This window comes from Prenolepis imparis, unplaced genomic scaffold (assembly GCF_030444845.1).
Source record: "Prenolepis imparis isolate NDT839.2.m4 unplaced genomic scaffold, iyPreImpa1.0 SCAF_143, whole genome shotgun sequence".
NCBI lineage: Eukaryota > Metazoa > Arthropoda > Insecta > Hymenoptera > Formicidae > Prenolepis > Prenolepis imparis.
In genome coordinates, this window is record NW_028141301.1 from 31,857 (window position 1) to 50,125 (window position 18,269).

Genomic DNA, 18,269 nt, shown 5'->3' on the forward strand with positions numbered 1-18,269 from the left:
TAATAAAAAAGACTAAAAGTTTAGCCACATATATTATAACAAAATTTGCATATAAATGTACTTAAACTGTATTTTCTTAGTTATATTTTAAAACCAAATTACAAGAAACTTAATTTTATGATGTTAATTGTATAAAATTTGTGCAAAAAACTCTTTTATTAAGCACGTTAATATATTTAAAAATAAAATAAAAATTTATAAATTTTTTATCTAAATATTTTTGATTTAAGTAATTTTATACTTCTAGTTATTATTATTTTGAGAATATTTAATAATAATTTATATTTAAATTTATATTAAAAATATTTCTGGGAAGATAATATATTATAAAAATTAATTAAATCTTTGGAATTTTTGTTTTACCACTTATAATATTATGAAGCCATGTCTTTATCTGCGGCACTGTGCGTTTTTGTAGACATGAATGTTTTTGTCTTAAAGTCTCAATATCTCTTCCAGATGGTAAGCGTGATTTTTCTATTTCTTGAGAAAAATCTGTTAATATTATTTGAATTTCTTTTTGCGTCCATCGCTTCCTTTTAGTTGGCCCAAATGGTGATGCTAGCAATTATATTATTAATTTATTGAATAACTTAGTACAACTAATTATTATATAAGAAACATATGTATAATTTATAAAATAAAATATTAGTAATATAAAATGTTTTCTTAATATGCAGTCCAAAATCAAATGCAGGAAAGATTATTAGCACATTCTTGAAATCATTTTAAAATAAAAATCTTATGATAAAATCTTTAGGCTAAAATAGTTTTTAAATGAGAAGCATTTGAAGTCATTCAATCATCTTTACTATTGTACGATGTACAGTTGACTGAATAGCGCAATGACTAGCTAACTTTTAATGTTTTAAAACTTATTATAGCCTCGATATTTTGTTATAGGATTTTCATCTCAAAATGATTTCAAGAATATGCTAGTAACATTTGATACGTTTACTCTGGGACACTTTGCATATTAAAATAATGTTAAAGTTATTAGTTAAGATAAATATTAAAGAAAAAGTTATCATTTTAGTAATTGTAATAATTACAGTTACTATTTTTTTATAGAAAGAGAGCTATTATATATTATTAATATATTATAAATGTAACAGAAATTACAAAATAAAAATTTTATTATATAATGCAAAAAATTATTTAAAATATATGCTTACTGCTTCGTTTTTTCTTAGGTGTTTTTGATGATGGTATATTATTGTTAATTTCAATATCATCAAAATGAGAGGATTCAGATGAGTCATTTAAATTCTCAGAAATAAGATTTTGCTCAATTTCTCCATCTTCATTGTCATTTTCCTCATTAAAAATAGCTAGATTTAGAAGTCGGGAGAATCTTGGAATATCTAATTCAGGAATTGACTGTCGATAATGCGATTTGTGTATGCTTTTATCATGACCCATAAAGTTTGCCAACTCTGTAACTTCCGATTCTGAAAGATTAAGTGTGATGCATTTTGTGGCAATATGTTTTCGTAGTTTGGTGCCTCGTAAAGTAAGAGGTTTTGCTGCTCCACATTTTGAAGAATAGTCTCGCATAAGAATGCACGCTTTCAAATGCTTATATCGATGTTTATCGTATCCAGGAATGCCAAAAAGGTAAGGGTTTTCTGATTTTATTTTTGCATTTAATCTATGTTGCAGTAATAATTCGATGCAATCTTGTAATTGTGAATGCAACAATACGGGAACTGTACGACCTAGTTTACCTCTAATATCAAATGTAACGAATTTTTTAATAGCCTAATGCAACAAACAGAAAAAAATACATAAAAGAAAAATTATTATAGAATAAATATAATAAAAGTATTTTAAATTTTATGCATTAAAATTAATAAAATATAAATAATTTAAAGGAAGAAAAATATAAATTATTAGATATAAAATATATTTTAACGCAATAATTTATTTATTTAATAATTATTAAAATAATATTACCTCTTTTCCAGCCTCTGATAATGAACTGTACACTTCGGAATCTGTGTGTTCTCCTACACTTTTATAACATTTGTAATCTTCTATTAGAACTTTTTCTATTTCACCTGCTCTTCTTCTGTTATAAACTTGCATAGAAATAAGCGTAATTTTTAATAATTCTAACCATGTACTGTAATTATAAGATTTAATAAGCTCACTATACAATATGTTTCTTTCTTCTTTTAAATAATTATATAATTTCTGTATATCCTCCATATTTGGTAATTCAATTTTATTATGTCTTTTATTTTGCGTTACAGTTTCCTCTGCTATTTTATTTATTGTTGCTCCATAATCTTCTTCTAAAAGTTTCAAGAAATTTTCTACCTTTCTTAAACCCTCATTATCATCTTTTTTTATATATTCAGTACATAATATGTTTCCTAATTTTTTTAAGAGCGTACCAAGTCGTGTAGCGACAGACGGTGTTTTAAATTTATTAGTATCAGGATTAAATTGAGCTACATCTTTAGCAGCTAAAATGCATGAATCATAATTGCATGGTTGATATATTGAGGCAAAATTAGTGATATTTGAATTAAATTTCTTAATAGAAATTAAGTAACGACCTAAAAGTCTTAATTCTGCTCTTATCATATCATGGTGGCGTTGATTCCTAAATTTATTACATAATTTATTTGCGCGAAGTATCACTAACTCATCATATCTTATTATTCTACACACATTGTCATCTCTCATAATTGGGAAGATTACTTTTCTAACCATATCACTGGCTTTAGTGTGTATCCGTGCTTGTACTTTTCTACCAAGTACCATAACATGTCTGCCAATACTTCTTTTGTTGCAATTTTGAAAGTGATGTCTTACATTATTTTTTGTATAAAAGCCCTTACACTTTGGGCAACAAATATATTCTGATGCAGGTTTGTTAATTTTCGAAGGTCTCCGAGATACTATCAATTCTCCTGTATTAAACTGCGAACTAGTATTATATATAAAATTACTTTCTTTTCTAATAGTCTCTATGATGGCCTTTCTTTCTGAATTACCTAAGAAAAATAATATAAAAATAAAAGAAAAATAATATAAACATTTTTTAATAAAGATATGTATAATGCAACATTTGATTCAAAATGATGTGTATAGATTATTATATATTATATTTACCTTTAGGAAGCAAAATAAATTTTTTTACCTCTTCCTCATTTTTATGGACAGTCTCTAAGTGTCGTGCGAATTTAGTTTGTAATTTTTTGCAATACTTGCAAAAATATTTTTTATTTTGTCCTTTCTCTTGAGATTTAAGCACAATAAGATTTGTATCATCACAATTTGCTTTTTCTTCATAAGTATATTTCGAGGTATTAAGACTATCATTTGTAGTATTAGACTTTTCATTTTTATCAAAGCTTTCAGAAATAGAAATATTTGATTCATCAAATAAATCATTGGAAACATCATAATCTGGATCATTATTGTAATCCTCACTGTCTTCATAAATATTGTCTGAAATCAAAATGTATAATTTTTGATGTAATACGTAATGAATATACATTAATGTGTTATATTAATGTATAATAGATATATATATATATTAATGTGTAATAGATATATATATATATATATATATATTATTTTCAATATCAATAATTATATCAAAGATACAAAAGAGAAAAATAGAATACTTAGAATACTTAAAATACTTAAAAATAAATTTCAAAACTATTATATATGCTATATGTTTATAGAGAGCTTTCTATAATATTATTAAAGTTATGAAACTTTTTAATTGTAATTATTTATAAACAGATACCTTATAAGTTCTTCAAAAAGTTCAATAAAATAAAGAATTTAATCTAATTTATTAAATTATCTGTTTGATTAATTTATCTTTATTTATAGTTCTTAAGGATTTTTTAAAGATTTTGCTTGTGTATCTAATATCAAAACTTTGGCATGACATTATATAACAAAATATACATATAACTATACATATTAATCTATTAATAATACATTATATTAAAATAACCATATTATGTTCGTTATAAAATTATATGTAACAACGTTTAATTTGGAAGCAAATAGATATAAATTGTATTGTTACCTTGTTGGTTAACTGTTGTTATTTGACAAAGTTTTAAAGTTTTATTTTGAATATTGTCTTCTGCAACATTAGAATTAATACCTACGAGAATAAATCATAATAGATTAACTAGTACATACATACTAGATTAACTAATTAGCAATTATTTTTTAACTATAATAATTAAATAAAAGAAGTTTCTCTCTCACACATATACACACTCTCTTGTATAAATTCATTATATCCATATAATTTATGTGACATATGACCACTAGTTTACATAAAAACAATTAAATTATTATACAATACTTTACCATTGGAGTCATTTATTATTTCTGTCACTTCATTATATTGAGCATTTATTTCTGCTAAAGTAATAAAAGATGAATTCAATATATGTTCCAAAGAGATATCCTCGTTCATAGAAAAATTAATATTTAAATCTAAAAAATAATTAAAATTCATGATAAATTTGCTTGTAAATTAAAATATTTAATTAATATTGTAATATTAATTAAGCAAGTTAACTTCAAAATTAAAATAATAAACTGAATATGAATTATAAATATTATTTTGTAGATAGGCTGTTTCTTGTTTATTTAAAATTTAAAATTTCCAAAAATTTATTCAAAAATACAATTGTAACAAAATTAGTATTATTATTATCAAAAATGGATATAGAATATTTATATTTATATGTAATAATGCTTATCATGCAGTTAAACATAACATTTCAATATTTAAATTAGTTATATTACCTGTATTATCAATTGTTTTATCATTTAGTATTTCAAAAAGATTAGTTTGAGAAATACTTGGTTGAACATCTAAAAAAAGAACTAATTATACCAAATAATGTTATTATTTTTCTGTGCATGTCATTTTTATGAAGAAATAAGTTTATATAAACATGAATCAAAACGCATACCTTGTTGATTACTTTTTTCTGGAGATATTTCAGAAATATTTGGTTGAATATCTAATAAAGGAACTATAATTATTCCAAATGATTGATAATTAATATTTTTATGAAAAGAATATTAAATAAAAGATAGATAAATATCTCAACTACATACTACTTTTCTACGCATATTACTTTTATGAAGACATAAGTTTATATAAATATGGATATCAAAGCGCATACCTTGTTGATTACTTTTTTCTAGAGATATTTCAGAAATATTTGGTTGAATATCTAAAAAAGGAACTATAATTATTCGAAATGATTGATAATTAATATTTTTATAAAAAGAATATTAAATAAAAGATAGGTAAATATCTCAGCTACATACTACTTTTCTACGCATATTACTTTTATGAAGAAATAAGTTTATATAAACATGGATCAAAGCACACACCTTGATTACTTTTTTCTGGAGATATTTCAGAAATACTTAGTTGAATATCTAAAAAAGGAACTATAATTATTCTAAATGATTGATAATTAATATTTTATGAAAAAATACTAAATAAAAGATAGCTAAATATCTCAGCTACGTATTGCTTTTCTACGCATATTACTTTTATGAAGATATAAGTTTATATAAACATGGATATCAAAGCGCATACCTTGTTGATTACTTTTTTCTAGAGATATTTCAGAAATATTTGGTTGAATATCTAAAAAAGGAACTATAATTATTCCAAATGATTGATAATTAATATTTTTATAAAAAGAATATTAAATAAAAGATAGGTAAATATCTCAGCTACATACTACTTTTCTACGCATATTACTTTTATGAAGAAATAAGTTTATATAAACATGGATCAAAGCACACACCTTGATTACTTTTTTCTGGAGATATTTCAGAAATACTTAGTTGAATATCTAAAAAAGAAACTATAATTATTCTAAATGATTGATAATTAATATTTTATGAAAAAATACTAAATAAAAGATAGCTAAATATCTCAGCTACGTATTGCTTTTCTACGCATATTACTTTTATAAAGAAATAAGTTTATATAAACATGAATATCAAAACGCATACCTTGTTGATTGCTTTTTTCTGTATTTCTTAACAAATTAGTATCAAAATCTAAAAAATAATTTATATATTTTTAGAAGAAATAAAATTGATATAAAAAATAATATATTGATATAAAACTTTTTGTCACCTTCATTACTTTCCATAGAACTTGAAGTGATACTTAAGTCGATTCGTTTTAAATATATTTTTGGTATATTATTCCTCAGATTTTTAGCAATTTCTTCAAGAGCCATATAACTTTCTTAAAACAATATTTGTATACAAAATTATTACTTAACAAGTATTACCCAGTAAGTAACAGTAATATAACCTCAATGTTATAATTTCTCACTAACTGTTACATAGATAGAAGGCATATTACATTGTTGCAGTTACAATAATAGTCAGTAGAAAATTATAACATAGATGTTATGTTATTATTTAGTATTTAATGTAATTTAGTTAGTATTTAATGTTTACTGGATACATAGATATAATTACATATATAAAATTTTACATAATTTTATCTACTTACTACTAGATATTATCCATCCTCTGGTTTTTCTTTTTTTTTTACGCATTATTTTATAATTATTTTTATTTTTGCTCAAAGAATACATTGTGTAACACTGTGTCTCACAAATTAAAAGAGGATATTTTACTATCTATTTCTTAGGCTGCATTCAGAAACTACACTCAAAACACAGTGACAGCTATAACGCGGCAACACTTGCTACGCGGCAAAAAACGATGCGATAGTCAATCAACTTACAATTTTTCCATAAGTATTTATTCTTCTAAGATCGACACTTAGGCCCGTATTCATAGTCCGTTCTTATATTTAAAATCGTCTTAAGACCTCGTTCAACCAATCAAATGGCCGCATAGCATCTCTTGATTGATTGAACGATGTCTTAAGACAATCTTAAATATAAGAACGGATTATGAATACGGGCCTTAATGAGTTATTAGAAGTTCGTAAGGTCTTAATGAATTATTTAAATCATATGGATGTATGAAAAGCAAAAGTATTAAAAGATCTGGCGCAAATGATAGGTTTATATTATATATACAGTAAAATGGTAGTTTGCAGATCAATTAGTTTTTAACAAAAAAATATCAAAATGTTTAAATATTGATCTTATTTTAAAACATCTTTAATTATTCTTCTTTAAAACATACTAAAATTATAATTTTTACTTAATCATTTATTTATATTTGCAAAGATGTCTAACGGCAGTTTTAAAAACATATATAGCAAAGTTGACTAAAAGACTATATATTTACTTTATATAAGATTAACCAAGTAATTAGTACTGTAACTAAATTGTTTATAAATATATACAACATATATAAAGCTTATCTTTTAAATAATAACAATTAAATGTATTTAGTATAAAATTTTTATATTTATTGGCAATTTTAAGGACTTTATATAAAGAAATTAAAGAATGGTAGTTTTTAGGACAGTTCCTAAAAATGCCGATAAACATATATGGCTTTCAGGACTGACTTGAAAACCACCAAGAGTTCTCAAAACTGCCGATGCATTCTAAAAATCGTCCCGAAAGCTACCTCTTGACATACATATATATATATATATATATATATAATTTATGTTGCTTTTTCAGTGCCATAAATCAAAGAGGAAAATGTTTTAAAATAAAATGTGACAAATATCATCTTGTTGACAAACAGTGGTATAACACGTTTCATTTATACGAAGCCTGCAAGAAAGTAATAAATGCTATACAGGTTGGCAATTATTCATATATGATTTCTATTAATTTTAATATTAAAATATACTTGTAACTTTGGCAAAGATATGAGTCAATGAAATATTTCTTTATGCATAAACAAGAAAAATTATATCGACTCTATTTTTTAATTTGTAATCAGAGCCCTGTCCATATTTAATATTTGCTCATGTTTAATTCATTTTTTCAGATGTGGGACGAGATGAGAAAAGTACTTAAGATATTGGTAAACGATTATATAGAATGTAAAGCTCTAAATATAATAACAGTGAAAGATGTGTAATATATTAAATAAGTCAATTTTAAATATTTTTTACCTCGTAATTTATTGAATACAGAAGATACACATTTATATTATTTTTCTACGTAAGTTCTCCATGTTACGTATCTACAATACGTCAGACCCTTATGTGCTATGACCGAATGAACTTTTTTTATGCGATGTGAATTGCCGTTGAATCAATTTTAATTTTAGCAATGTATACAAACGTATTACATAATTTTTATCAAAAATAATAAAATATATTACACAGAAGAATATATCATTAAATGCGTCTTTATTGAAAATTCTCTCTGTTCTTTCTACGATTTCCTTTCGTGCACAATATAAAATAAAATTTTATTATATTTTTATTTATTTTGGTCTTTATTTAAATTTAGTTATTTATTTAATTTTGTTATGCAAAATTAATAGTATTTATTACATTATGCAATATTTAGAATGTACAAAACATTTATTAATTATAATAGTATGAAATTTGTTCCTAATATTGTAAAACTTGTTCTAAATATGATAAAACTAACTGTTGTATATTATAAATTAAATTACTATATAATATATTATATATAATAGTATATTTAGTCGTTACTGCCCGGGTACTGCATGTTTAACGTAATATTCGTTTCTTTATTTTCTGTCTCTATTTATTTATCTATAATTTTATGTTCACTGATTTTATTCGTGGACATTTGATATTTTTTATATATTTTGTATCATTTTTATATAGTTTGTATTGTGCACGCCTTTATTCATCGAATTTCTTTGTTACTTTAAAACAATAACATTGATGAGTTTATTCAAGTCTCCTCTTGTCACACCTCCGTGATCAAAACATCTAGGAAGGGTTTATCGTGTTTCGCAAAAAAAGGTTGCTTTTTTTCTACTAGGATCGTGCAGTAATTTGACAACCACAGATGTCCATATCGTTTTTATTTGTTATTTTATTTGCATTGATGAAGGTTCAAAGATGAGTAATGTTTGCAAACTCTATTGTTAATTTGCATTAATAAATTCGTACGTGCTTTAATTAATGCAGTGGACCTATTGCTGATAATATTTTATGCGCTTTATTTGTATTATTATTAAAATCTTTTATGAATATTAAAAGTTTATATTTTTTTATTTATTTGTTTTTTTCTAATTTAATATGTTATGTAAGTGTTAAATAAAAAAAAAAAAAAAATGTAACTGTGTGTAAAATTATTACAGTTTGTATACAGAAATTTTTTATTTTAAAATTGTCATATAAAAATATATCTAAGATCTAATGACCTACAATCATACAATTAATATTGTATAATATTGGCTTCAGAAAATATTAAAAATGTATTGATAAGTTGGAATTTTTTAGCAAATATATATGTTTTAATATCAAGAGGTAACTAATTTACCCCAAATAATATTGGATTGTGTGTATGTTTGAGCCAAACGTGCTTATTATGCCTTAAATAGATTAACGACCTAGAAGAGACCTCGCTCTTACGCTGTTTAAAAGCTGTTCGCTCAGTGGTTTATGTTTTGTAAGAGAATTTAATCTCTTTTGCACGGGATGGGATCCTGTGTGATTTCGGATCATGAGAAGAGAGATAGGGTTAATAAAATATCTATACTGGATTATACATAAGAAATTGATATAATAAAGCAATTTGAACAGCGGCATTGTTTTTGCAGCTGAAAATGGAGAAGAAACACCTACTTCGATTAGAGTTACTTGACAAAATTTTTATTTGTCGGCCCGCGTAATAATAACCATTGCAAACCCATGTAGAATCGTACTACAAAAGTAATAATATAAAAAAAAATTGCGCGCCAAGTAAAAGTAGAAACTTTTGTACCAGTGGAAAATTTAAGTTGCAAACCTATAGAGTCGTATAATGAAACAGTGAAAAATTTAAGTTGCAAACCCATGTAGAATAGTATAAAAATTAAAAAATTATTAAAATTAATACAAATAAAAAAAAATTAAATTTTAATTAAAAAAACTAGGCACTGCTAAATTTCAAAATTAACTTTAGCATATTGTTTAATTTAGCAGTGCCTAGTTTATTTAATTAAAATTTTTTTATTTTTTTTTATTTGTATTAATTTTAATAATTTTTTAATTTTTATACTATTCTACATGGGTTTGCAACTTAAATTTTTCACTGGTTCATTATACGACTCTATAGGTTTGCAACTTAAATTTTCCACTGGTACAAAAGTTTCTACTTTTACTTGGCGCGCAATTTTTTTTTATATCATTACTTTTGTAGTACGATTCTACATGGGTTTGCAATGGATAATTTTTCATATGATTCTACATGGGTTTGCAATAGGTAATTTTTTATACTACAATTCTACATGGGTTTGCAATGAGTAATTTTTCATACGATTTTACACATGGGTTTGCAATGGATAATTTTTCACTACTGGCGTGCCCATACTAGGCGCCTATTTTTACCTTTTTTTTAAAGGGATATCATTTTATAGGGATATCATTCATTTTTGTATATGATTTAGATTTACTAGGGTTGCTCAAATAATGCCATTTTTTTCAGAAACTATTTATTAAACAGGTTTGAAATGTTTTTAAACATACATGGATATTTCTTCTTTTTAAATATATATTTTTTTTAAATATAATTTCAATCAACTTCTATAACCTTATACCAGCACGATACAAGTATATGTATACCTTTACTGTATCAACTTTTGTTTTTTCTACGTAACCATGTCATCACAGCTTCAATCATCCCCTCATCATCTTCCCAATCTTGTTTCGCAGAGATCTTTAAATTATATGTTTAACACAGTTTAGCGATAGCTTCCAATATTTAATTTTTTGAACCACTTAATTAAATGCACTTCGCGAAATACGGTTTGGAAGATGAAGAGGGCGTGATTCAAATGTGAAAACATGGTTACGTGGAAAGGACAAAAGTTGGTACAGTAAAGGCAAGTAAATACATATAATGTATCGTACTGGCATAAAGAAATAGAAGTTGATTGAGATTACCATGTATATTGTGTATAAATTGTTGAATAAATATTCTGAAAAAATAATGTAGGGGCATTACTTTTTGAGCAACTCTAGTACTATTTCAAAAGATTACAATGTTTTCATTCTGTACCTGTAATGTAAAACATATTTAAATCATTAGAGTACGTACATATATACAAAATATACTGTTTCTTTATTTTATATTAACAATTATATACTTATGAAAGAAAAGTAGGATGGCAGCGTAACAAGAAAGTAATTATTATGAAAGAAATATAGTACATCTCACATATAAGTAGTATTGCATATCACATGTATGTAGTATATTGCATATCACATGTATCGTTACCATTTTACTCATTCTTTCATAATAATAACTACTTTCATGCTACATAATTATTGATGTAAAATAAGGAAGCGAATAAAAGCTAATAATAATAAATAATGTAAAGATAATAGTGCTATAAATGATATGAGCTATAATAAAGAATTTATATACATTTTTATAGCTCATAGCATTCATAACATTATTATCTTTACATTATTTATTATTATTAGCTTTTATTTGTTTCCTTATTTTACATCAATAATTATATACTTATGAAATAAATAATAAGATGGTAGCGTAGCATGAAAGTAATTATTATTATGAAAGAAATAGTAAAATAAAATGGTAACGATACATGTGATATGCAATATACTACATACATGTGATATGCAATACTACTTATATGTGATATACTATATTTTTTTCATAATAATATAATAATAACTATTTTCTTGTTATGTAACCATCCTATTATTTTTTCATAAGAATATAATTGTTAATATTGTTATAAGAAATATAAAATAAAATAATTACTTGATTCTTATAAATCTCATCTTCTATTTCTATCGATTATGACCCTCTGGATTTTCTTATTATATAATAAATAAAAACGAGCTAACCGCACACTTAACCTATGTCACATGTCACATATCACATACACGTTATATATATATATATATATTATATATATATATATATATATATATATATTATACATAACCCCGCACGCTGCTAATTATTTTATTATTATTATTTATTGAATAAAAGGGTACAGCCATCAGGTACATGCCTATTAGGCTCGTATGTTCACAAATCGAGTAGTACAGTCCTCTCTTAAGTCTATTTCACATCACAGGAGTATGTAAGGTACCCCTTAAAGTCCCATACACAATACACACAAATAAACCTATCTATATGCTTATTTAGTACCCACAGCCTATAAGTTTTCTCGCCACAGTCATTGATTATAATTAGAAGAGACTAGGGAATCCTCAGCTGAGTTGAATTAATTTAAACTAAACTAAAATTAAAATTGAACTTAAAATTAAAATTAAAATTAAAATTAAAATTAGCATTAAAATTAAAGTTGAAAATAGCTTACAGTTCCAAATACAATAAAATAACTAATACATTATGCTTATAATTCGAATTGACATTACTTTTGCCCTTAAAATATATATGACACTATATAACAATACTCTTATCGTAAATTATAACATAACTGAACCTATAATATCAGTCTTAATTGAGCCTCTATCTCCTCCTCTTAATACTAAGCTAAAAATAGAAGTAAAAAATTAAAATAGAAAAAACATACAATTGAACACAGAATATTAAATAAACTCGTACCAAAACAAATCTGAACATTTTTTCATATAGATTTGCTAATAGAACAAAAATTTTTCCATAGAATATATTATATCTTCTTTTATCGTCGCTAAGAGGTATTCGACAGGGTGAGGAAGTAAGCCCCTCTCTCTAACCAGATCTTTCTGTAAAACTTTCCGCTGTTCCTCGTATCCTATACTCCCAGAAAACATGGTCAGGTGTTTCTTCTACATCACATCTCACACACATGGGAGAGTCCACTATCAGAAAGCGATACAGACTCGCTCTCAGCGACGTGTGCCCCGAACGGAGTCTGTTTATTGTAGTTACCGTCCTCCTGCTAATGCTAAATTTACTAAACCAAGTGTCCCTTGACTTATTTAAAAAGTTATTACAATACCAAACCCCTCGTCTCACCGCCTCTCCTTTAATCCACTTAAACATATCCTCGTACATCTTTGATTTCCATATATTGTTCACCTCCGAGATCGGAATACTATATCGTGTATCTCTACCCGTTCGTATCGCTTCTCTTGCAAATTTGTCCGCTGATTCATTACCCTGAATCCCTACATGGCTAGGTATCCATATCATCTTCACATCTATTCTCCGTTCCTCTTTCAATCGATATATCGTGTCTTTGATCTTTAAAATCAAATAAGAACTCCGGCGGTAATCATAAGAAGCCCCTATAGCTCTCAGCACCGATTGTGAATCAGAAAAAATTACAAGTTTTTCCCACCCTTGGCTCTCCCCGAATTCAATGGCTGCAAGAATCGCCATAGCCTCTACACAGAACGATGACACAAAACCCACAGTTCTAAATCCACACTTTACAGACTCATCATGCGAAGTAAATACAAAGCTCGCAAACGGGCTGTCCTCCATTCGTGAACCATCCGTATATACACACGTTTTCGATTGGAGCTCATCCCTAAATATTTTTTGAAATTCCGAGTTCGCCTTCCCACCCTTACAGTTGATTTTACTTCCTCCAAGAATATCTACCTCCGGTCGGAAAAGCAACGCCCCATACTCCACTGAGAAGCTTAAGGGAGGGCCACTCCTGGGTAGTAAGTGAATCCTATCCTCCACCTCATTAAACGAAGACACGAGAGGAAACCCACTGACTCGATCCACGACCGTCGCAACCTCTGCATTATCCCTCAAGGTCTCGAGAGAGCTTAAAAGTACATGTCTTTCACTTGTTGCAATACATGTAAGATAATTATTACATAAAAATTTGTATCTTATTGCAAGCGGTGGTTCTTTTGACTCCCCCAATACTACATTGATTGGAGTAGATTGCCTATAACTCATGACTGCTCGTAGCCCTCGTAACTGGATCTTATCAAGCTGGGTTCCCATCTTCTCAGAAATGTTTTGCAACAAAAATCCACCATATTCCAATCTAGACCTAATCAGCGCTCGGTATATCATCATGAGAACGCGAGGATCCGCCCCCCACCACGATCTCCCAACGCACTTAATTATCCGGACGGGACAGGCACATCGTACTGATTTATATGTGTTTTCCAGCCAAGATCCGACTGAAAAATCATACCGAGGAACTTCACCTTATTTGAGTTAAAAATTTCAGAATCCTGTATGTTAATAGAACATAATCTCTTTCGATACGTAGTGTAGTTGCCTTGTCTAATTGGTACCTTTAGTGCTCTATTATTACGACTAAAAACGCACAACTTGGTTTTTTCGGCCGACAAAGTTAGCCCTAGATCATCCAGAAACCGAACCATTCTTTTCGTGGAGTCTTCAATAGCTCGCAAACTCGAGTCCAGGGACTTCACTGAAGAAAATATACATACATCATCCGCATAACTGATTACCCTACAATCTCGATTTATGATAGACTCCATACTCGCAACATATAAAACGTACAGCAGAGGACTTAGAACGCTGCCCTGTGGCAGACCCTTAAACATCCAGAAGACCTCCTCCAATTCGCCAAAGCGACATGTTACTTCCCGAGCCGATATCAAATTATAAATAAAGCGACAAGTCCTAGGTGGAACGCCTATCTCACACAGCTTCCGTACAAGAACATTCGGTAGAACATTATCATATGCTGACCGAGTGTCGAGGAACACTGCTACTGTGGCAGAGTCCTTTTGATAACTACCCAATATCTCCGTATACAATATTGCCAAATTGTCTATACACGATCTGTTCCTTCGAAAACCAAATTGCGAATTCGGTAGTTTATCTTTGTACTCTAACCACCAATTTAATCTATTGTTAATCATCCGTTCCATCACCTTACACATACACGAAGCTAGTGAGATTGGACGAAATTTGATTCCATCTGATTTAAGAATAAATCTTATTACATACCTACGCCATTCCATTGGGAATGCGCCCTTTTCTAGAATAGTATTAAAAATATGTAGTAGCACGCACCTTGCCATCGAGGGCAAATTTTTAATGATCATGTAATCAATGTTATTTAAGCCAGGACTAGATTTAACTTTTAAGTTTCTTATCACCACCTTAAGTTCCTCCTCTGAATAGGGTTGGTCCATGAATTCATCCTGACCCCCTTCCTCGAATGATGGTACCTGCTCAATCATCCCACCTGTTCTAAGCTCATCAATCTGCGCACTTACTCTATCCAATTTTTCAGGAATGTATTCACGACTAGATTCCCCACGATTAAACCTCGATTGAAATTTTTTAACTGTCTTCCATACAAAAGATGGATCCGAGTCCTTCCTCAAGCTCTCACAGAACGATTGAAAATTCTCTCTTTTAATCCTTCGTAGTTCACACCTGGTAATGGCCACTCTCTTTTTATATTCTATGAAATCTTTTCTTAAACCTGTAAATTGAAATTTAAGTAGAGCCGCCTTACGTAGTCTGACTAATTTACAACATTCCTCCGTCCATCAAGGACATGCCGGATAGCACATAATGCTTTTATCTCTCCCACGGATTCTTGCTTGCGGCGTGGACCTAATCAACGCCTCCTCTAACATAGCCACAACTGTCGAATATAGGACTTCCACCTCCATTGTCGCGATTCGGGCAATAACTTTAATTTCTTGTCTATATCTGTTTTAAATTTATCCCAATCGGTATTTCCCTTGTATAACCTAGGGCTTCTTTTAGTGTTAACCGGCGAAACTAACTTAATATTCGATTCAATTATAATGGAAAGTGATCACTGCCCCATGGATCCTTACCCACACTCCAATGTAGACTAAGCGCAAATGAATCATGAGCAATAGACAAATCTATAACTGAGTTAGTATGATAAGCCGCACAGTGAAAAGTGGACGACCCGTCATTCAGAATCGATAAATCCAAGTCCTCCAGGGCCTCACCTATGTCATTTCCTACCGGATTAGTATATGTAGAACCCCAAATGGCATTGTGTCCATTGAAATCCCCCCCCCCCCCCCGAAAAATACTTTGTCATCAAACTGGGAAAATAATTTTTTCCACTCGTTAACTAGAATATTATCAGCATTAGGGGGACGGTAACACGAAACAAACGTGTACGACTCACCGTTTGTATACACTTGTACTGCGCATGCTTCTATCTTTCCATCACAATCATAGATGTCCCTAATACATCTATATTTGACATCCTGACTTATCAAAATTGCAACTCCTCCTCCCATGCGGTCTATTCGGTCCTTCCTCATCGTGTCAAAACCTCTGATAATAAGCTGTTTGTTCGCATTTAACCATGTCTCTGAAATTAAAACTATATTAAAACCTTCAAGATTCTTCGACATTTCTGATGCTCTGGGTAAAATTGACTTAGCATTCCATTGTAAAATTCTCAATGACTTCTTATTGTTACTGTTATACGTAAGGTTCATTTCTTACCCTTTTGAGTTTTAATCGCAACATGTAAATCTATCGTCTTTTTGACTCTATCCAATAAAATAACGGCCTCAGGATCCGTCAATAAAGCCTCTTTACCAATTCGTCCCTAATATCCCTCTTCTCTCTCCCGCTCTTCATCGCCGCCAGCCTGTACGAGTCGTTTTCGTCCGAGGTTCCCTGCGTTGTTCTCCGAAGCTGCTCCAGACCGCCTTCTCTTGTTGGCAACATCGGAAACTCAGATAGAGTTTTCATCGGTGGTGTCTCTTTTCCTCCAGTATTCTTTCTACCAACAGCCTTGCCTCTAAAAAAGGTAAATTGTCATATGCCATAACCCTCGCAATCTCCATTTGTTTCTTAAGAGCCGGGCAGTTTCGGTCCATAGTACTATGCGGACCCTCGCAGTTTATACATTTTTTTTCCTTTGAACAAGGCTCCTCCCGCGATGAGCGATGTTCACCTCCACACATCAAACAAGCCTCTTTTCTTTCACAGAACTTGCTTATGTGGCCTATACGTCCGCATTTAAAGCACAGTCTTACAGATTGAACGTATGGTTTCATTGTAATGATTGCTCTCCAGATAGAAATTTTTTCCGGATACATTTCTCCTTTTATCTCCATGCATACCACCTCCGAGTCTTCCATTACTCTCGTAGCCCTGTTGCGTTGTTTCAATCTGAACATATTTAAAATGATGACACCAGGGTTTTCTTCCTCAATCACCTCCTTTAATTCAGACAAGGTCACATCGACTGGAATCTCCTTGATAACAACTTTCCTACTTATCTTGAATCTAGGGATGAACGCCACGATTTCCGATTTCTGCAGCAATTTATTGGTGAAGACATTATTTGCTAGCGTTTTCGACGTAAATGTCGCTCTCCATGTGTCTCTCGAGTATTTAACAATGCGACTAAATTTGATATTCATCTTGTCCAGCTTTTTCGATACCGTTATCAGTGATAGTGTCTTTTTATTCGCCTCATTACTAGACTTAACGCGAAAATGAACAACGAACGGTGCTTTAGAAAAAGTGTCATACTTAAATTTCTTCTCCCTATCGTCCATGCCTATATCGTTTCTCACAGCCTTTGGATATCCGTCTACTTTCTCTGGTCCTTTACTGTCTTGTTGACTTCCTGCGTCGTTTCTCACGTTGACTTTTGGCGACGAGTTCTTCTTATTTATAACTGACAGCATCTTTCTTGTTTCACGAGAAGTATTGCTCACCATCTTCTTCACCGTCTTTGCATCGTCCTCGTCCGTCGTTGGGTGGCAACGCTTATTCACATTATTCATCTCCACTTCCTCCACATCTTGATCTCCCATGGTTTCATTAACCACGGTTTTTCCCGATATAAATTGCATAAAGTCCTTCCTAATTTCCTCAAAAACCGGCGATGGCACGTGCCCGTCGGGTGACGAGCACGTGCTTTGAAGGTTAGAATAAATCTCTATAGTTGTCTCACACGCCGATCCGCTATATAAGGTACCAACGATATTCCGGCCTGCGCTCGAAAAATTATGTCGCTCAGACAGCGCCCTGATATTAGAATACGTACGAAAATCTATGTAAATATGTTAATATCCTCCGTCCGTCAGTCGCGATTCTCTCTCTATCTTGTACATCGCACGCTGCTAATATCGCAGAGCGCCACTAACGCCGTTTGTTGTGAAACGTGAGAACTGGACAAGATTACTACTACATGCATCTATTGCATGTGTTGTTTAC

At 29.5% G+C, this 18,269-nt stretch overlaps 1 protein-coding gene across 1 annotated transcript; it reads right to left on the reverse strand.

Moving 5' to 3' along the window:
* Positions 1–317: 317 nt before the first annotated feature.
* Positions 318–17,866, reverse strand: LOC145947782 (uncharacterized). The gene is made up of 12 exons (XM_083057560.1): positions 17,139–17,866; positions 16,635–16,839; positions 15,105–15,262; positions 14,566–14,876; positions 14,251–14,493; positions 4,798–4,878; positions 4,354–4,482; positions 4,061–4,117; positions 3,124–3,462; positions 1,957–3,005; positions 1,176–1,451; positions 318–561 (listed from the first exon to the last, which is right to left on the reverse strand). Exons 1-11 carry the CDS (start codon positions 17,864–17,866, stop codon positions 1,365–1,367), a joined length of 3,387 nt encoding a protein of 1,128 aa, XP_082913686.1. The 3' UTR covers positions 318–561; positions 1,176–1,364.
* Between the last annotated feature and the right edge of the window lie 403 nt (positions 17,867–18,269).

Excerpts from the sequence above, each read along its gene's own strand:
- LOC145947782 (XM_083057560.1), bottom strand. The coding sequence starts at position 17,866 with ATGGGAGATCAAGATGTGGAGGAAGTGGAGATGAATAATGTGAATAAG. Across the intron at positions 16,840-17,138 it reads ATGGAGATAAAAGGAGAAAT|AGGCAAGGCTGTTGGTAGAA; the intron begins GTATCCGGAAAA and ends TACCTTTTTTAG. Across the intron at positions 3,463-4,060 it reads AACAACAGTTAACCAACAAG|ACAATATTTATGAAGACAGT; the intron begins GTAACAATACAA and ends TTTTGATTTCAG.